This window comes from Pelophylax lessonae (genome assembly GCF_965119305.1).
Source record: "Pelophylax lessonae genome assembly, chromosome: 1".
NCBI classification, from domain to species: Eukaryota; Metazoa; Chordata; class Amphibia; order Anura; family Ranidae; genus Pelophylax; species Pelophylax lessonae.
The window spans coordinates 368876919-368895124 of NC_138768.1; the positions used below are offsets into that span (position 1 = coordinate 368876919).

At 44.8% G+C, this 18206-nt stretch overlaps 1 protein-coding gene across 1 annotated transcript in view; it reads left to right on the forward strand.

The window, feature by feature from the left end:
* CEMIP2 (cell migration inducing hyaluronidase 2) overlaps window positions 1-18206 on the forward strand; it is a 179424-nt gene that overhangs the window by 67186 nt on the left and 94032 nt on the right. The window contains exons 3-6 of the mRNA XM_082265489.1: window positions 293-433; window positions 3571-4132; window positions 4628-4797; window positions 6752-6940. Coding sequence (XP_082121615.1) covers window positions 293-433; window positions 3571-4132; window positions 4628-4797; window positions 6752-6940 — 1062 coding nt within the window. The remainder of the gene's footprint in view (window positions 1-292; window positions 434-3570; window positions 4133-4627; window positions 4798-6751; window positions 6941-18206) is intronic.

Consider the following 18206-nt stretch of genomic DNA (forward strand, 5'->3'; position numbering starts at 1 on the left):
AGATTTCCCTGCCACCCTGGGTGTTGGTGACTAACAAAACTGAGTGCCTATAGCTGAGAATGGGTGTATACCCCCTGGGACTGCTCATATGCATAGCCAGACTTTTTTCTGCCTAGTGTCCTACTCCTGTAGGGGGCAGTATAGCCCAATGGTTAAGAAGATCAGGAGCTGTGCCCCTCAATGAACATCAGAGAAATGGATTTTTACGGTAAGACAAAAATCCCATTATTTAAATATTGGGTAAAAATCATACTAATTACTTTCCTTTTTGCCCTTGTTTTTTTTGTTACAGAAAATTGTCCAGATCAGAACTATTTCCTTAGCAACTGGAATCCTGGGCATGACTCCACAAAGAAGGTAGTCATAAAAAAAGGGGACCTCTTTCGCTTGCAGTCGGATGCCACAGTGTATTCTATAACCATTCAGGATGGAGGTGTGTAAAGTCCTGGTAATGTAGTAAGCAAGTCACATCTAAAGGACTTGATCCAGATTTCTTCTAATTGCATGAAACTTTAATCTGCCTGTAATGACTTTGTGTTTTGTCCATTGCTGTTTAAGCATTACATAAGTAGTAATTAAAATATTTATATCCTGCCATACTGTTTATCAAAGTGAAATTGCAGGATTAGGTCATACAATCTCACCTGTTAATGCTTGTTATGCAATCTGATACCAGGAAAACAACCAGCCATTCCATGGCTGAAATCGCACACTGCTAAATACTGTTGGTAAATGAAACCTTCAAGACAGAAATGAGTGGGGTTTAACTTCAGCATGCAAGAAAGATTATGGTTTGGTCATTGTTTTGAGCATTTTGATGTGTGGTTTATTCCTGGAAAACCTCAGTTTTATTATGCTAATTATGTTTATGTTGAGCAATGCCTCGCCTATATTTGTTCAGTGCCTTCCTTAATATAAACATACATGTCTAAAAAGGTACACTGGTTATGGTATATACTTGCATCTTAAATGGGATTTTGGTAATCAAGTGAATATTTTGTATATTAAAGTTATTAGGCAAAGGAGAAAATGTTGGGAATAGATTTAGCAGCTGCAAGAGCACAAAGATAACTGTACTTTTAAACTACGTTAGGTATGTCATTATAGCCAGGCATTGCAAGCAACTTTGCAAATATAACTTATCTCTGCCTTTTCTATTCTCTGTGCTTGGAGAGTGGTCTACATAATCCATTGTAAATCTTTATTTGCATTTAGCCAGTCTACACTGTACAGAGAGCAAATGCCTGTGGACAGGGCCGCTGATAGGCCAGTACAACCAGCCCGGTTGTACCGGCCCGGCGTCCTCGGCTCAGCAGGGGGGGGCCCGGGCAGCTTTGCAGACGATCAGTGCAGAAAAAAAGTCTTTCTAAATTACACCCCCGCTCAGCTGCTCCTACTAGCTTATGGGGGTGTATTATTACTATCCTCTGAGCCTCTCTCTGTTTATGTATGTTGGTGGGAGTGGAGGAACTTTTTTTTTTATTTTTGGGCGCATGCCCAGTGCATTCCGCTCCTGCTCTGCATAGTCCGGCTGCTTAAAGTCCGGGTGCCTGCTACCGTCTGTTTCCTTCCCTGGCAGAGTGATATCCCTCCGCTCATCTCCCCACTCAGTAGTCGGCTTGAGAGAGATGAGGAGTGAGAGGCTGTGAAGTGGGCGGCGGCAACAGTCATTTGACAGTGTCCAGGAGGAGAGGGAAGCTAGAATTCATTGTGGCTGCTGCAGCACAGGGGTGCCTGGTGGTGGGTAATATATTGATATCTTTATATAAAGCAGTGATTGTAATGTACATTACTATGTCACTAGCTAGAACACATAGGCAGGTGCAGGTGCTCTACCATGGCTGGCTCTGTCAGTGTTTTACATGACATGGCTGTTGGGTGCTGATTTTGTTAACTTATTTTTCATAAGTTAATGTAAGCCACCAACAGCCAAGTCATGTAAAACACTGTGACAGAGCCAGCCATGATAGAGCACCTGCCTGTGTATGTTATCATAATCATGATGATTTAAAAATGCCTTTGTTGCTGTTTAGGCTTCTTAGGGCGGAATCTGCTTGTTCAGTGTGGGATCGGTCCACTGATCCCTCTGCTGAGCAGAGTGGGCAGATAACAGGTCATCAGCCCAGGACACAGCCCACTCTGCTCTAAGGGCATCTGGTGTAAACAAATCAACTGTCTGTTTACATCTGACTTCCCTCCAATCAGATCCACTAAACAGAGGGGAACAGATCCCTTTCTGTTTTGCTTAGCAGATCGGATTGGAGGTAGGCGGGTGTAAAAAGTCAGTTTAGATCCATCGCTCTTTTGTAGTGAATGGGGGGTCAGATCAGGTCCGCCTGGAAAATGGCTGATTGTACTAAAGTGATCGACTCGGTTACAACCAGCCTGTCTGATTTTTACATGCGATTGTTTCAGGGTGGGTTCTGGGGAGGCGCCAGGCTGCGGGGGTTGAGGGTTGGTCTAAAGGGGTCCCCGTCAGGTAGGCTGTAGGGGGCCCCATGATTTCTATCAGCGGCCCTGCCTGTGGACAACAAAGCTATCAGGGATACCCCTGATGTACATTCTGCTTTCTGCACATGGCTGCCTGGATTTGCAAAGGATATGGAAATGAGTAGGGGTGGCTGTTGCCCTTTTTCCAAATTTTTTTTTCTTTTTAATACTTTTTTCACTGGCATTGGGAGTTTGCTGTAGAGTTTAGGTAATGTGGTGAAGTTTCACCTCATTTTACTAAACTCTGGGGCAAATTTCCTTGTAAAGTGAACAGTCTATTTGCCTTTAGTAAATTAACTTCATTGAGTTAGAGTAACTCCACTTTTGTTGAGAAAAAAGCATTCCCCTCTGGGTGATTAATGTACATTGCAAGGATTTCAATAATCTTGGTTATAGACAGTGGCGTACCAACTGGGGGTGTGGGGGGGGGGGGGGGGGCGGCCCGCCCCGGGTGCCACGCACTGGCGGGGTGTCTGGCTGGCCCGCATCTCAGTGTGAAGGCAGCTGCAGTGGCAGCTCCTTCAATCCACGCTGCTCTTGGGGGCGGCGGCCGGCGGGAAGAAGGTGAGCAGCCTCGTGTGTGTGACTGGATAGGAGCGGGGATGGCACAGCTGCATATAGAGAAATTCATCTTTCCGTATTCCTCCTGCAGCCGCTGAATGGCTGATTCTCTTCTCCCTCTTGCAGGCATTCAGCGGCAGCAGGAGGAATATGGAAAGATCAATTAATCTATATGCAGCTGTCCTATCCCCTCTCCTATACAACTTCTTTGCTTGCAGGCATACGAGTTTAGTGTAGTAGTTTCCCCTGTCAAACTACCAGTGCTTCACATAGACTCGCTGCAATGCAACTAAGAATCCTCTCACATCTTCAACTCCATCCTACTGAAGAAAATGGGATAACTGTAACTGTGTTATCATTTGCTGTCTGCATCCTCTTTTTTAAGAAATAAAGCATTCCTATTTTGGACACATTTTAATCTGGGCTGTGTATAAGTTATGATTTTTTTTTTTTTTTACTTCACTTGAATTGGCTGAAATCATATTCAATACTAATTATATGCTTTTTTCATTTTTTTAGGGAAACTTGTATTTGAAGACTGTCCAAATGGTTCCAAAAACATTACACTGAGGACTCGTTTTATCCTGGTAAAGGATGGTGGAGCGCTCCATATTGGAGCAGAGAAATGCCGCTATAAATCAAGAGCAAATGTTATTTTATATGGTAAATCAGACGAAGGAGACAGTGATCCGGTATTTGGTAGGAAGTTCATTGGTGTGGCATCTGGTGGGACACTGGAATTACATGGATCCCAAAAATTATCTTGGACTCTGTTGACCAAATCTCTTTCTTCATCTGGGCTGACAGCTGGATCTTACAGTTTTGAAAAGACTTTTTCTAGAGGGCTGAATGTAAGAGCTATCGATCCAGAAACGGCACACGTTTTCTTTTCTGACAGGTTTGACACTTACGAATCTCGAAATGAAAGCATTAGGCTACAGGAATTGCTCAGTGGATTGCCATCTGGAAGTATTGTTGCCATGGCTGTTGGGGACTCTGTAGAAAAAAATTTACATGAAGGTACACGGTCAATGATCCAGCGTCTCCTTGGAAGTAATCTTGTACGAGGATTGGATTATAGGTATTGTTAATCATAGTATCTACATGTCTTATCAAAAAAATGTAATCCTAAAATCAATATCTGCCAGCTACCAGGCTGAAGGAGACTGATAAAAATTGATACAAAGGGTTTACTGTCCATGCAAGTGCTTGCATGCTCAAAACATTTTGCACTAAGATTTATTTTGTTTTTAGGAAACACCATAGCTACATTAGCACTGTTTACATTAAAACTGTATGATATGTAGATATCACTGTAGTCTCCATTCTTCTCCACTGACACCAGTGATTCTTTAGTGATTGTGTACTCTTCAGCTTACCTATAAACGTGCCTAAAATCCTTCATCCACCAAATTTACGTTTGACTGGTGTACAGTTTTTAGCACTCTTCGTAAGATTTACTTCACCATGCAGAACAATTTTTACTGGTGCAGAGATCTGGCCTGTAATTAGAATTGTACAGTTCTTATTGCAACATTTTTTTAACTGGTGTAAATCTGTTTGCATTCTAATGCAGGCAGGCTTGGGCTCTTGTTAGTGTTATTGGTGGCAGTAACACTTCATGCAGTGAAAGTACGAGAGACTATGAGAATCACAGCACTGGAGGAAAGGCAGAGGCCATGAAAGTTTTTTCCACGTTGGATGGACAGAAGTTTGCTGTGAAAGCATACAGTGAATGGAAAGATGGTATGTACTAACTGTGCGCAAATGCATATTTCTCATTACATTTATAAAGTGGGGGGAAACATGGAAGGTGAAAAGTAACTATTTTGTTAATAAAGGGATCAAGTAGCTTTCTAATATTATGCCAAGCACAGCATGCACTTTCCAAGCAGAATTGTTTTAATGGCCTAGAGATTGTGGGTCTAGATGATTTATGGTACTGTTCTGAAATTTATAAATCCTAGCCCATTGGGGCCAACGCTGAAGGACAAATTCTGCTTGCTATTGACATCAGTTTGACCTGCTTCTGAGATCATTGCAGATGCATTTGGCCTGCATTTGAACAACGTGAAGCTGCTTTTGCATGCTTATAGAGTTGTATGAGAAAAGAAGTAGTTGTGAAGCCAACAAGGTGGCTTCAAGACTAGTTAATGTTAACGCTAAACAACTTTATTTATTACAGGTACTTGTATAGAGCCATCAATTTACGCAGCGCTTTACATATTCTATATTGTGCATTACCATCAGTCCCTGCCCTCAAGGAGCTTACAATCTAAAGTCTCTAACTCCCATTCATACACACACATACTAGGGCCAATTTAGACAGGAGCCAATTAACCTACCAGCATGTCTTTGGAGTACCCAGAGGAAACTCACACAGGCACAGGAAAAATGTAGTGCCGTGGTTGGGAATAAAACTAATGACCCTGGTTGCACAATTTCAAATCTGAAAAGATATTCTGGCTGGGTAAAGAGTAATGCAACAACATAAAACTTTATATGGTTTAATTTGCATTGCAATTCAATTGTTCCGTTACATTCTGCACAACTTAGTCAAATGATGTTAGCATAGGCTGCATTGTATTAGTAACTATGGTTCCTTGATGGATTAAGCGGTTTCACCATATGTTCATTTTCATATTCCATTGTCAATCAAACTATCCTTAATGAGCATCAGTTGCATTTCATGGATGCTTTTTTGTTTTGTTTTTTTAAATTGTTTAAAATAATTTTATTATGATTTTTATTATGTTTCATCTGTGGAAGTATGAATACATTCACTGGGTAGCCAAACTTCAGATCCTGCACATAGCACTTTAACTGATTTACTGCACCACCTTCTGATCACCCATATGTGTACTGATTTGACATACATTTTATAGATTTCTCTCTCTTACCCCCACAGGCTGAATGCGAAAAATCACACAATTCCTCTATCCAAGATAAAGCCCTGCAGACTGAACAAGAGAAATCGCTAGATTCCTCTATCTGCGCTAAATGGCACAGATTTAAAAAATCTGCAGCTGTCAAGATGCCAAAAGAGTGGCTGCATTTGTTTGGATTCAGCTGCTGTTCTGCCGACTGGCACCTTTCGATTTCTTTATTATTTTTTCCTTCCATCCAACATCAAAGATGTTGGATGGGACCGGGCCAAACATGGCTTAAATTCCTGATGAATCGGCTGAAATTCGCCTTGTGTATGGCCAGCTTTATCAGACTGTGTTTTGTTATGGTTGGCTTGGTAGGAGTCTGAACCACCTTCCAAGTGTCCTGTTGAGATTAATGCTGGCCATACACTAGCCGAAAAATAGTTTGAAAATCTGTCACCTGGTCTGTTTGTCCGTTTTTCGTCCAGTTAATGGGCACAAATAGAAAGTTGGTTTTAACTTTTCAGAGCTGAAAGATTGAAGGGACAGTTTGGAAAATTCCGCCGAATGAACGATAAATTAAAAGGTTAATGTATTTCTCGCCCAAACTGTTTGTACTAGGCATATGTGACAAAACGAATGAAAAAAAGATTAATTTATGTCCATTGAACGATTTATCAGTCAAAATTTGGTCATTTCATGATGGCAAAATTGTTTGCTCTCACAGCCAAGTGTTCATTATTTGAAAACGAGTTTGAACGATTTTTCTGCTAGTGTATGGCCAGCATTTAGTCCTTGTTGTTCTGAATTGTTTATCTGTTTTCCTGCAGGTAAAGCCTTTTCCGGCTTTGTTGTAGAAGCCGTTGATGGCATTATTTTGAATCTGATGAATGATGTTTCCAGCTGGCAACCAGGGGATCAAGTAATTGTTTCTAGCACTGACTATTCCATGTATCAAGCTGAAGAGTTTGCCCTACTTCCTTGTCCAGAATGTAACAAATATCAAGTCAAAGTAAAAGGTACATGTCTGTTTTTTTTTTTACTATTTTTATTAATGTAATTTTCTCATCTTCCCTTAGAGGGTGTTTGAGCAAAGGGAAATAAGTTACATTTTGCTTTTGTAGTGATTTTGCTTGTTGCTTTATTGGTACTCTATTGGGTATATTTTTGAAGCTGTGAATGTGACATTCACCAAATGGTTACTGGTGGTGAAAAATGTACTGCATAATAAAACATTCTCCAGGGAGATTTACCTGCAGTGAATTTTTAGTGAATGTCACATTTACTGCTTAATGACTATGCCCCTAGATCAGGAATATGCAAACTGTGGCCCTCCAGATGTTGCAAAACTACAAGTCCCATGAGGCATGGCAAGACTGACAGCCACAAACATGACACCCAGAGACAGAGGCATGATGGGACTTGTAGTTTTGCAACAGCTGGAGGGCCACAGTTTGCATATCACTGCCATTGATGTTTTGAAAGGTTTACTCTTCTGGCACAATTGATATATTTTTTTCAGGCTGGGTTCACACTTATGCGATCTGGATTCGGGTTTCCCGCATCCAATTCACATACCAGGAGATTGTGACTGGCTCTCAATGGAGCCAGGTCACACATCTCTGGGGTGGCAACGGAGCGGTTTGCACAGAGGTCCTGTGCATCTTTGGCTCCAGTTCAGGTCTGAATTCGGGCGAAAATTCGGGCCTGAAACTGAGAACAGACCCCTTGCTGTGAGCTGCATCCGAATTCAATGTGAACCCAGCCTAAATGTGCTCTTGGCACAGATCAGTAAAGCAATGGAATTGATTAGAACACGTTTTTTTTTTTTAAAGAAAATAATAATCAGCTTTCGAGACATAGTTACTTGGTCTATTTACTTTTTCTATTTTAACCTATAAAATTCCTACTTTGTGAAGCCATCTGTGACACTGAATAAAATACAGTTATTAGTGCCAGCTACTGAAGAAAATGTACATGGGACATTTTCCAAGCATACCATAATTAAGGCCTTTATGGGAGGGTCCAGGGGCAAAGTTTCTTGTTCATCTCGTATCTTTGCATGCACTGAGCTCACTAGAATGGTGTCCACATGACACTGAATAAAGTGTTGTTTGTGAACAAAGCTTGTATGTACAAGTATATGGAGGCCAAGCTCTGCATACCAACCAAGTTGCACATAATCGGTATATTTGTTGGCATTGCAATTAAAATAATCTTTCTCTGTCGCTCATTGACAGACGTAGTCCTCGTTGATTAATAACAACTCGGGTTATACTGCCCTCTACAGGAGTAGGACTAGACAGGAAAGAAAACATTCTGGCCACGCCCTAGGGGCAGTCCCAGAGGGTATATCCTCTCACTTCCTGCTACAGCAAATCAGTTTTTTTCTGTCTAGTTAGGAGTAAGGACCTAGATGCCTTGCTAGGATCTTCGGTCCTGGCAGGATTTTTTTCTTAGATTTTTTAGACAGCTTTTTTCCCCAGTGTTCCTGTGAGATCTTCAAGCAAGAAAGCTGGAACTGGGCGACGGGCTGGATGTTGAGATCCAGTGGTCACCCCAGTTCAGCCTACGAGCGCGTGCAGGCCATAGCTCCGCGCTGGGTCGGCTGCGACATAGTCCCACTGGACGGGGACTGACCCTGCGAGTTAAACGTCTCGCTTAAACACCAATGACCATGAGTCACGGCGTCCGTATTGGTCGACAGCCCTCCCACCCCGGTGGAGAGGGGTACTGTCAGGAGTTGGCGCCCGCCTGGTTCCGGTATGGTGAGTAGTATGTTCCCCCTTTTCCCCCTGACGGGTTTGTGGTGAACGCGGGCCCCTCTCTGAAATGGTAAGGATGGGTCTCCCCTCTATCCTATAACATGTCACAGATCCCCCTATTTGAGTGTGATTTTTGTGAACAAGAAACCAGGAGGCTTGGTTTGGGAGCTGACAATCTAATGTCATTTCAGAACTGTAAAGATGACTGAAGTCAGTGGCAGTACTAGAATATTACTGTGGTAGCATAATGTATCCTACCTGTCAGAGGTGTTCACAGGGCGATGTCTATGCATGTATAACTGCAGTCCAGATCGCATTCCTCCAGCAAGGGCAGGCTGCCTTCCGACGGCCCACGGACCGCATGCGGCCCGCCAGGGTCCGGTACCGCCGGCCAGGCTGATCACCATCCAGGGTGAAGTTTGGGGGGCGATGCACTCCCGCAGGCCGCTAGGCCGAATACAGCATCCCGCAGGCCGCTGCTAAGCCGCCGCTATCCTAACAGGCCACCGCCATTGCCTTGCAGAGCACACAAGGCCGCCATATTGGCATAGCCTCGTGTCTCCAGCATGGGGGCGGCCATGTTTAAGGTGACCAAACACCTCGTGGTGCCAGGGGGAGGCGCCGGAAGGCGTGTTAAGGGGCGGAGCCGCCTCCTTTACCCAGGAAAAAGGGCCAAAGTCTTCCTGTCTGTAACAGGACAGCACTGAGCAAGCTGATGAAAACTTCTGTGCATCAGGGATGAGCCTTGGGGTCTCTCTCTCTCTCTCTCTCTCTGTGGGGTCCAAAAAGGCAGGTAACACTGAGGGGCGCTGTTGCGACTGGGGGATACAAAAAAAAAAAAAGTTTTTTACTTTGTCATTTTTTGTCGCTGGCAAATGTCTTGTATAATCATTGACCCTGCCGCATAGGTATCCCCACCTGATCCCCTCAAGGTGGCCGCAGGACCCTCTAGTACCCCACTTGTTTTTAATGCATTATCGGCAGTTTTGGAGTCTTTGGTATCCCGGGTTGAGGTGGCCTGTCAGGGACGGGGGTCAAGAAGCGACCCCCGCCTACCCCTATATTTTATCTGATACTTCAGATACGGATTCGGAGCTGGTCAATGCAGCTGCAGGTCCCTCTCATGGGGCAGTTGTCTCAAGTAATGTCTCCTCAGCAGTGAGAACGTTTCTGCCTCCGCCATAGCACAAGAGTGGTGGATGCACTAGTTGTGTCCGTCCGGGAAACCTTTAGTCTTGAGGTTACACCGGCAGAGGTAGCTGAGACTGAAATTCTTTTTTGGGTACTTGTTAGCCTACCAAAAGGGCGAAGGATTTTCCTTTACCCAAATGGGGTCGTTTTGAAATGAACCCCTGTTATTTCCGAAAGCATGGCTAGGCGCTATCCGTTTGAGGAATCCCTCTTTAAAGGATAGACGGTACCACCTGCTGTCTTGCCACAGACTGTTAGGATAAAGAGGACCTCGTAACCAACGAGGACCTTCCCCTTCTGCTCATAAAGAGTTCGTTCCGCGAGGGCGGGCGATAAGGCGAAACCCTCCAAAGCCCCTTCAGAGGGTTTTTCAAAGGGCGCTGGTCGGCTAAACAAAAAGTCCGGCTCAGCCAAGCCTGAAGTATACAGCCTGATGCGCCCCTACCCATCTCTGGGGTGGGGGGATGTCTTCACCGGTTTCCGGATCCATGGCTCGCCAGAACCCCGGACTAAGGGGTTCGCGAGGTCATACGGTCAGGATACAGGATCGAGTTTCGATCATTTTCACCAGTACGATTCTTCTCTTCCAACATTGAACGGTTTCAGGGGGTCTATTCGAACCTGTTCACAATGCCCAGGAAAGAGGGCAAGGTGCGTCCAATTCTGGACTTGGGGAAAGATGGAGTCCATTCGAACAGTGGTTGCCTCCCTGCATCAGGGGGAGTTCCTGGCGTCCATAGACATTTAGGATGCCTATCCTTATATCCCCATCATCGCAGGATATCAGCGTTTTCTTCGCTTTCCCAAAGATCATCCCTGGTTCCCACCAGGAGACTGAACTATCTGGGCCTAATGTTGGATACATCCTGGGCAAGAAAGTTTCTCCTTGCGGAGAAACTCCAGAAGGTTCAGTCAATGATTCGGATGTTGCTGTCCGTCAATTGGCTGGGACTGATGGTGGCCTTCTTAGAGGCAGTACCGTATACCCAGTCTCATACCCGAATTCTCCTGAAGGAGATTTTTTTCTAATGGAATCAGAATTCCGATTTCCTGGACAATCGGATCCGGTTGAGCGAGCGGACCAGGAAGTCTCCGATGCTCAACCAGGGGAAGTCATTCCTTCCGATAGCATCCAGGTTACCAATAGGGTATCGGAACTAAGAGCGATCAGATTTTGTCTGATTTACTGGACCGAGCAGCTCTAGAGCAGCCCGATTCGGATCCAATCGCACTATGCCACGGTCGTGACTTATGTCAAGAAAGGGGCACTTAGAGTGTCCTGGTGGCCATCGAAACGACTAGCATCTTTCATTGGACGGAACGGTTTGTTCCGGATCTCCCCGCAGTGTTCACTCCGGGGGTGGGAAATCGGCAGGCAGATTATTTCAGCCATCAGATTCTGGATCAAGGGGTATGGCCTCTTCATCCAGAGGTTTTTCACTAGCTGTCCCTTCATTGGGGCACCCCGGATGTGGATCTGTTGGCACCTTGGCTCAACAGGAAGGTGCGGAGGTTTGTAGCTCGCACCCGCGATCCTCTAGCGGACGCAGCAGAAACGCTGATCGCCCCGTGGGAGCAGTATCAGCTACGGCATGCCTTCCATCCTCTCAAGTTACTGCGGGAACTTCTTCGCAGGATAGAGGTGGAGGGAATTCCAGTTATTCTGGAAATTCCAGACTGACCTCGTCGAGCCTGGTACGCCGACTTGGTGAGGCTAGTCGCGGACGCTTCTTGGAGACTTCCTCTCAGGGAGGATTTGCGGTCTCAGGGACCGATCTTCCATCTTGCTTTACAATCGCTGGCCTGGCCAATGAGACCCAGGTACTGAAGGACGAGGGAGTGTCAGCTTCAGTTATTCCTACCTCTAGTTAAAGCAAGGAAAGCGACTTCCAGCACATGGAAGTCTTATATGGCATGGTGTGAATCTTTTGGATTTCCCCCACATACCTATTCGGTGACCCGAATCTTGGTCTGTCTGCAACAAGGGGTTGAGCAGAAACTGTCCTTGAGCACTATCAAGGGTCAGGTTTCGGCGTTAGCAATCTTCTTTCAGAAACCTTTGGCTAATCATTCCTTGGTGCGGAATTTCATCCAGGGGGTGCGACATCTGGCTCCGCCAGTGCGCGCACCCTTACCGCCTGGGATCTTAATTTAGTGTGGTCGGTTCTTCAGTAACTTCTCTTTGAAGATATTAGGGAGATTCCCTTGCTTACATTATCCCAGAAGGTGGCCTTCTTGGTGGCCATTACTTCTGCACGCAGGGTGTCAGAACTGGCCGCATTATCTTGACGTTCCCCATATCTGGTGGTTCATAGGGATAAGGTGGTTCTTCTTCCAGATCCATCCTTCCTTCCTAAGTGGTTTTCAGAGTTTTCATCTGAATAAAAATATTGTGTTACCTTCCCCGTGTCCTAAGACTAGCCATCCTTGGGAGTTTGCATTACACTCCTTGGATGGGGTTCAGAAGGATACACTTGACTACTACGAACTTGTTTTCGTAAGACGGACTCACTTTTTGTGATCACGGATAGCCCTTGAAGGGGGTTGCCTGTGTCTGCCGCGACCATATCTAGATGGACCAGTCAGACGGTGGTACAGGCTTATTCTATTAAGGGTCAGAATCCTCCGTTCCCTGTTAAGGCGCACTCTACTCGGGCGCCTAGTGTCTCCTGGGTCTTCCGCCATCAGGCGTCAGCGATCCAGGTTTTCAAGGCGATGACTTGATCGTCGGTTCATACCTTTACAACATTTTATAAAGTTGATGTGATGGCATCGTCAGATGCCTCTTTTGGCCACAAGGTTCTGCAGGCCGCAATCTGAGGACACTGTTGGTCTACCTCAAAGGTTTGTTGGGTGTTTCACTTAGGTCTCATCTTTTTGCTCGATGAGTCCTTGATGCTTCTGGTTGGCTCCGGTTGGGCCTTCTGGATTTTGATTTCTGTTATCCCACCCCTCATTTGTGGTACTGCTTTGGGACGTCCCGAGTTGTTGTTAATCGAGGACTACGTCTGTCAATGAGCGACAGAGAAAAATGGATTTTTGTAAAATCTTACCGTAAAATCCTTTTCTCTTAAGCTCATTGACAGACGTAGTACCCGCCCCCTCTGTTTTTGAGTTGGGTTGGGTTAAATTCTCTAAACACTGCTTTGTGACATAACTGATTTGCTGTAGCAGGAAGTGAGAGGATATACCCTCTGGGACTGCCCCTAGGGTGTGGCCAGAATGTTTTCTTTCCTGTCTAGTCCTACTCCTGTAGAGGGCAGTATAACCCGAGTTGTTATTAATCAACGAGGACTACGTCTGTCAATGAGTTTAAGAGAAAAGGATTTTACGGTAAGATTTTACAAAAATCCATTTATTTGTGGTCATTTTATCCTAAGTTCACTATATAGCTGTATTTGTGGAAGGGTTTGCTAAATACAATTGTCTTTGCATAGTGAGCTTTTGCATTGATGGGGTTATGCAGGTTGAAGAAGAACTCAAGTTAAATTTTAACTATTGACCTGAGTAAATCTCTAAATTCAATCCATTAACAATTGTACTACTGTCTGTAGATGGGCAGAATGCTGCTGTGCAAACTAGCTGATCTCATATACTAGAAAACAAGCATTTGTAGTGACTGCCCACGCATCTTTTAAGCTCATTGCATGTGTACAGAATGTCAGTGTGTTTGCCCAGCCTTAAAATTGATAGCCATTAAATGTTGAGGGTTTGAAATAATTCAGAGGAGGCATTCAATAAATTGAAATGCCTTTATCTAAGGGGCACGCTGTATTACCATATTCCCAGTTCAGCAGGCCCCAGTGCTGTTCTCTACCCTAGGCCTGTGGGAGGTCCCTTATCTATACATACAATGCAGGGCTATTAACCCTGCATAGTATGTGCAAGGTGAGACTGCGTTCGCAGCCATAAATGACTTGGAGAGGAAGCAGCACTGAACCAGTTGCATGGATAGAGGTAGCCTGCTGCAGGTCAGAATGAGGCAAGTATTTCTCCTTATTCTGCAACTTTAGACATGTAGCACCCTCCTAGGTAGGTGCTAGAGAGTGAGTATAGTTTTTGGCACTGTCTGCCTATCAGAGGAGCAGCAGGTAAATTCTATATTGCACTCTGCTTAACAGGGAGCAGGATCTGTGAGTTAGGTCTGCTCAGTGTACCAAGTGTGTGATTCATATGGTCTGAGGGAGTGTCCCCACTGTGCCCAATAGGGATTCACATTGAACAGTGGTGGAAACCTGGCCAATGACACACAGGCTTTGTTACAGTCTTAGGGATTGGCGCAGACAGTTGTCTTGGTGCATTGTGGGGTGCAGTATATAAAGCCAGGGGCAGGTGTGGTAGAGGTCTTTGGCAGGAAGCAGAGTCCCAGAAGGAGGGTGGCTGCTGCTTCCTCTTCTAAAATGGATGGGGATGGTAACAGGCAGTCAGCCTGGTGAACCAGCAGTGTGTAGTTGATCCCAGAGGGCCAGGAGAGCTGACTGGAGGAATTGGGGCACTGTGAGAATCTGGAAAGCAGTATCGTGAGTACAGAGGATCTTGCCTGGGAAGGGATCACTCCGGGGAGTATAGTCAGTGGACGGGTGTCGGCTGGTACAGAGAAAGAGAGTGCGCTAGGTGAGTGCCCTGAAGAGAAATACAAACAGGAACATTTTACCTCAGATTCATCTAGTGGCAAGATTAATCAGCAGCCTTGCTGCATTCTCAAGTTAGAGTCCTAAGAATTGTGAATAGTTCAAACGTTGGAGTATCCCACTCATCCCTTCTCCTATCCCAATATAAAATAAAAACAACAAAAACATCAACCCCTAGACTGATCATTGACTGAGCCAAGAACCTAAAGTGCTAAGACTTCTGCTTGCAGTTGCTACCGGTATCCCAGGGGAATCTAAAAGTGTTAAACACCAGCAGCTCTTAAGGGGGCAGTGCTACAGACATAACAAGCTTGTATCCCTTACAGTGTGGTGGGACTCGCTGCTAAGGTATCTTTAGTTCAACTCCAAGGAAGACGTAGCCTGCAACTCCAGAATCCTGTGAAAATCTTTATTCGCTACATAAAGGTCAAGATTAAAAACAGCTGGCGCGTTTCGGCATACAGCCTTGTTCATAGCATATTCACAAATGGAATGACAGAAAATTCTTACTACATACCTCATAGGAGGAAAAGTAGTGTCAAGAAAACAAATATTCAATTAAAATAAAAAGATGGCAGATGACAGAAAAAATTGGCACTGGATTCTATTCACATCGGATGTGGGCTTACAATACTAGGAAAACCTTCAGCATATCAAAAAGACATCATGCAGAACAATAGGCTTGTACAAGCTAGTATCTAGATTGATGTTGTGCCCTACAACAAAAAGAAAGCATTCCATTAATAGAAACAATAGGGGTGAAGCAGCAGATAAAAAACATCTAGTTCAATCAATACTTTATATTATTCGTTTCATTTTATTTTAGAAATAAATCCAAATCCCACCTGGAATTCATATCTGCAGGGGGAGGGGTTATAGTACCGAGAGTAAATATCCACCAGACCTCTCTCTCAAGCAGTCTATGGTGGAGATTACCACCCCGGCGAAGTTTATTAACCCTTTCCACACCACTAAATTGCAAAAGATTCCATATTTCCAGCATGCACATATTTAAAGTATTTCAATACATTTTACGATTCCTTCATTGGAATAAGCTGCACCATTATAGTGTTCTCTCATCCTGACCCGAAGATATCCAGAGGTGCATCCTAAATATTGCAGTGTATATGCTGTGCATTCCACAACATACCCAACATTCTTTGTGCCACAATTAATTAAATCTCGAATTGTGTATTCCTTGCCAGTGGATCTAGAGACAATGGTCTTGTTATTCCTACTGTGCATATCGCAATAACGACCGGTTTGCAGGCCACAGTGAAAAGGGCCATGAGTGGATAACCATGTATGTCTGATACCACCATATTGAAAAAGGCTAGGAGACAAAATATTACCAAGTGTCTTAGCACCCCTGAGAACCTACAGCCCTTAGAAAGCACTGGAACAAGATCCTTGTCTGCAGAGAGTACAGGCTGATATTTGGATATAATGCCTTTTTATTTGGTAAATTCCTGTGAAAAGGGGGTAACACAGGTAACAGGATTACTTTTGTTAAATTCAGACAAATGCCTATTGCTTTTCTTGGTGAGGAGTGTGCGTCTATCTCTTTCCTTGGCTATTGTGACACCCCTATAAATGTGCCAATCCTGGTATCCCCTCTCTTTAAGCCTGGAGATATTCCATTCCTGCAAGAAGCTTACTGTGTTGGAACAATTCCGTTGTGCTGTAATAAATTCCCCCACAGGAATAGAACGTATGGTGTGGGAGGGGTGACAACTCGTTTCCAGAAGCAACTAATTAACAGCACATTCTTTGCGGAATGTATTGGTGTGAAAAGTACCTGTTGTATGGTCCCCCACAAGAGTGACATCTAAATAGTTAATCACGCTATGATTACTCTCATGGATAAGCTCCAAACCAAGGTGATTGGTATTGACATAAGACGTGAAGGCAGACACATCCATAATGGCCCCTTCCCATATTGTGAGCCCTTGTCTTTGTGCTTATCTTTAGTTCAAGCCTGAAATTAAGCTTCAATGTATGCCCATGCCAATGACTTTAGTCAAACAGTAAGAGCCCATTCTGGTTCATTGCATGTAAAGCAGCTCATTCCTTTGAATGGTATGCCAACTTACGAGAATGCACAAAAAAACAGACCAGCTCCATATTTGTGATACAGCGGTAGTGCCTTGTGGTGATATGCAATGCATATGCATAGGAGGCTTGTTGCCTTAAGGCTCCGTTCACATGTCAGCGTTTGGATCGCGGGCAGAACTGCCGCGGTTCCGCCCGCGATCCGGAGATTTATTGCTAATCGCGGGACGCCTAGCGTTGCCCGTTGATTTGCAATAGCCCCCCAAACGCCGAGCGATGTTGCCGCGATTTCCACCTCCCGAATCGCGGCAACATCGCACAAACAAAATCGCGGGACGCAATACGCTCCAAAGAAGCTCTTGTACTTCTTTGTAGCGTATTGCGTCCCGCGATTTTGTTTGCGCGATGTTGCCGCGATTCGGCAGGCGGAAATCGCGGCAACATCGCTCGGCCTTTGGGGGGCTATTGCAAAACAACGGGCAACGCTAGGCGTCCCGCGATTAGCAATAAATCTCCGGATCGCGGGCGGAACCGCGGCAGTTCTGCCCGCGATCCAAACGCTGACATGTGAACGGAGCCTAAAGCGTAGGGGTTCAGTTAAAAACGAATGGCATTTCAATATGCTAACCCCTGTTTGGTGCATTGCCATGTGTGTATGTGATCCAAAGCTGGATTCACTTGTTTGCATTTTTACTTAATGCATGTTTCATTGAAATCATTCAAAATGCAGGCCAACCTGAGGCATGTCAACATATAAACGTGCATCAGTGTTGACACAAATTGCATTAAAGTCCATATTAACATGTTTAGATGTATTACCATTTTAATTCAGTCGAATATGTTTAAAGTGGTTGTATCCTCAAAAAAAAACAAACCCTGCAGGACAAAGGCATAATGAGGTGGTATGCATCGCGTACTAGCTCATTATGAAATGCTTACCTTAGAACGAAGCCCCAACACGGTCGCCTGGACACCGCTGAGGCAGCTGACATCTTTCCTCAGCCTCTCTTCCAGGTTCGCCGGCTCCGGCGCCGTGAGTGGCCGGAGCCGCAATGATGTCACTCCCACGCATGCGCGCGGGAGTTCACTTTCCGGGAAGACACTCTGAAGGTCCGCTGGACCTTCAGAATGCATGCGCCACTGGTGTCAGCGGCTGCATTTCGGGGCGAATATCTCCTAAACCGTGCAGGTTTAGGAGAGATTTTTTTTTACCCACAGGTAAGCCTTATTATAGGTTTACCTGTAGGTAAAAGTTAAAAAGCGGAGTTTACTACCGCTTTAAGGTAGAAAAACTATAGGTGTGAGTAGGCCTTAAGGGCCCATTAACACAGATCACTTTGTGGGAATGCATTGTAATGTGTGTTGGTGTTCAATGTGATTGGTACCCTAATGTACCTCAAATGTACCCAGCTGTGTATATAGGTTTTGTGCTGCCCTAGGCCTGACTAAACTTGTGCACCCCCTAATTTAAATATGACCCACCCCTTGCTGTAAAGGCCACACCCCTTTCTGTTTATGACTCACCCTGTCATCTGTAAACCACAGACCACAACCACAGTCTATCAGTGCAGCCTCATCAGTTCCCGTAAGTTTTTAACCTCATCAGTGCCCATCAGAGCAGCATATCAGTGCTGCCTTATTAGTGC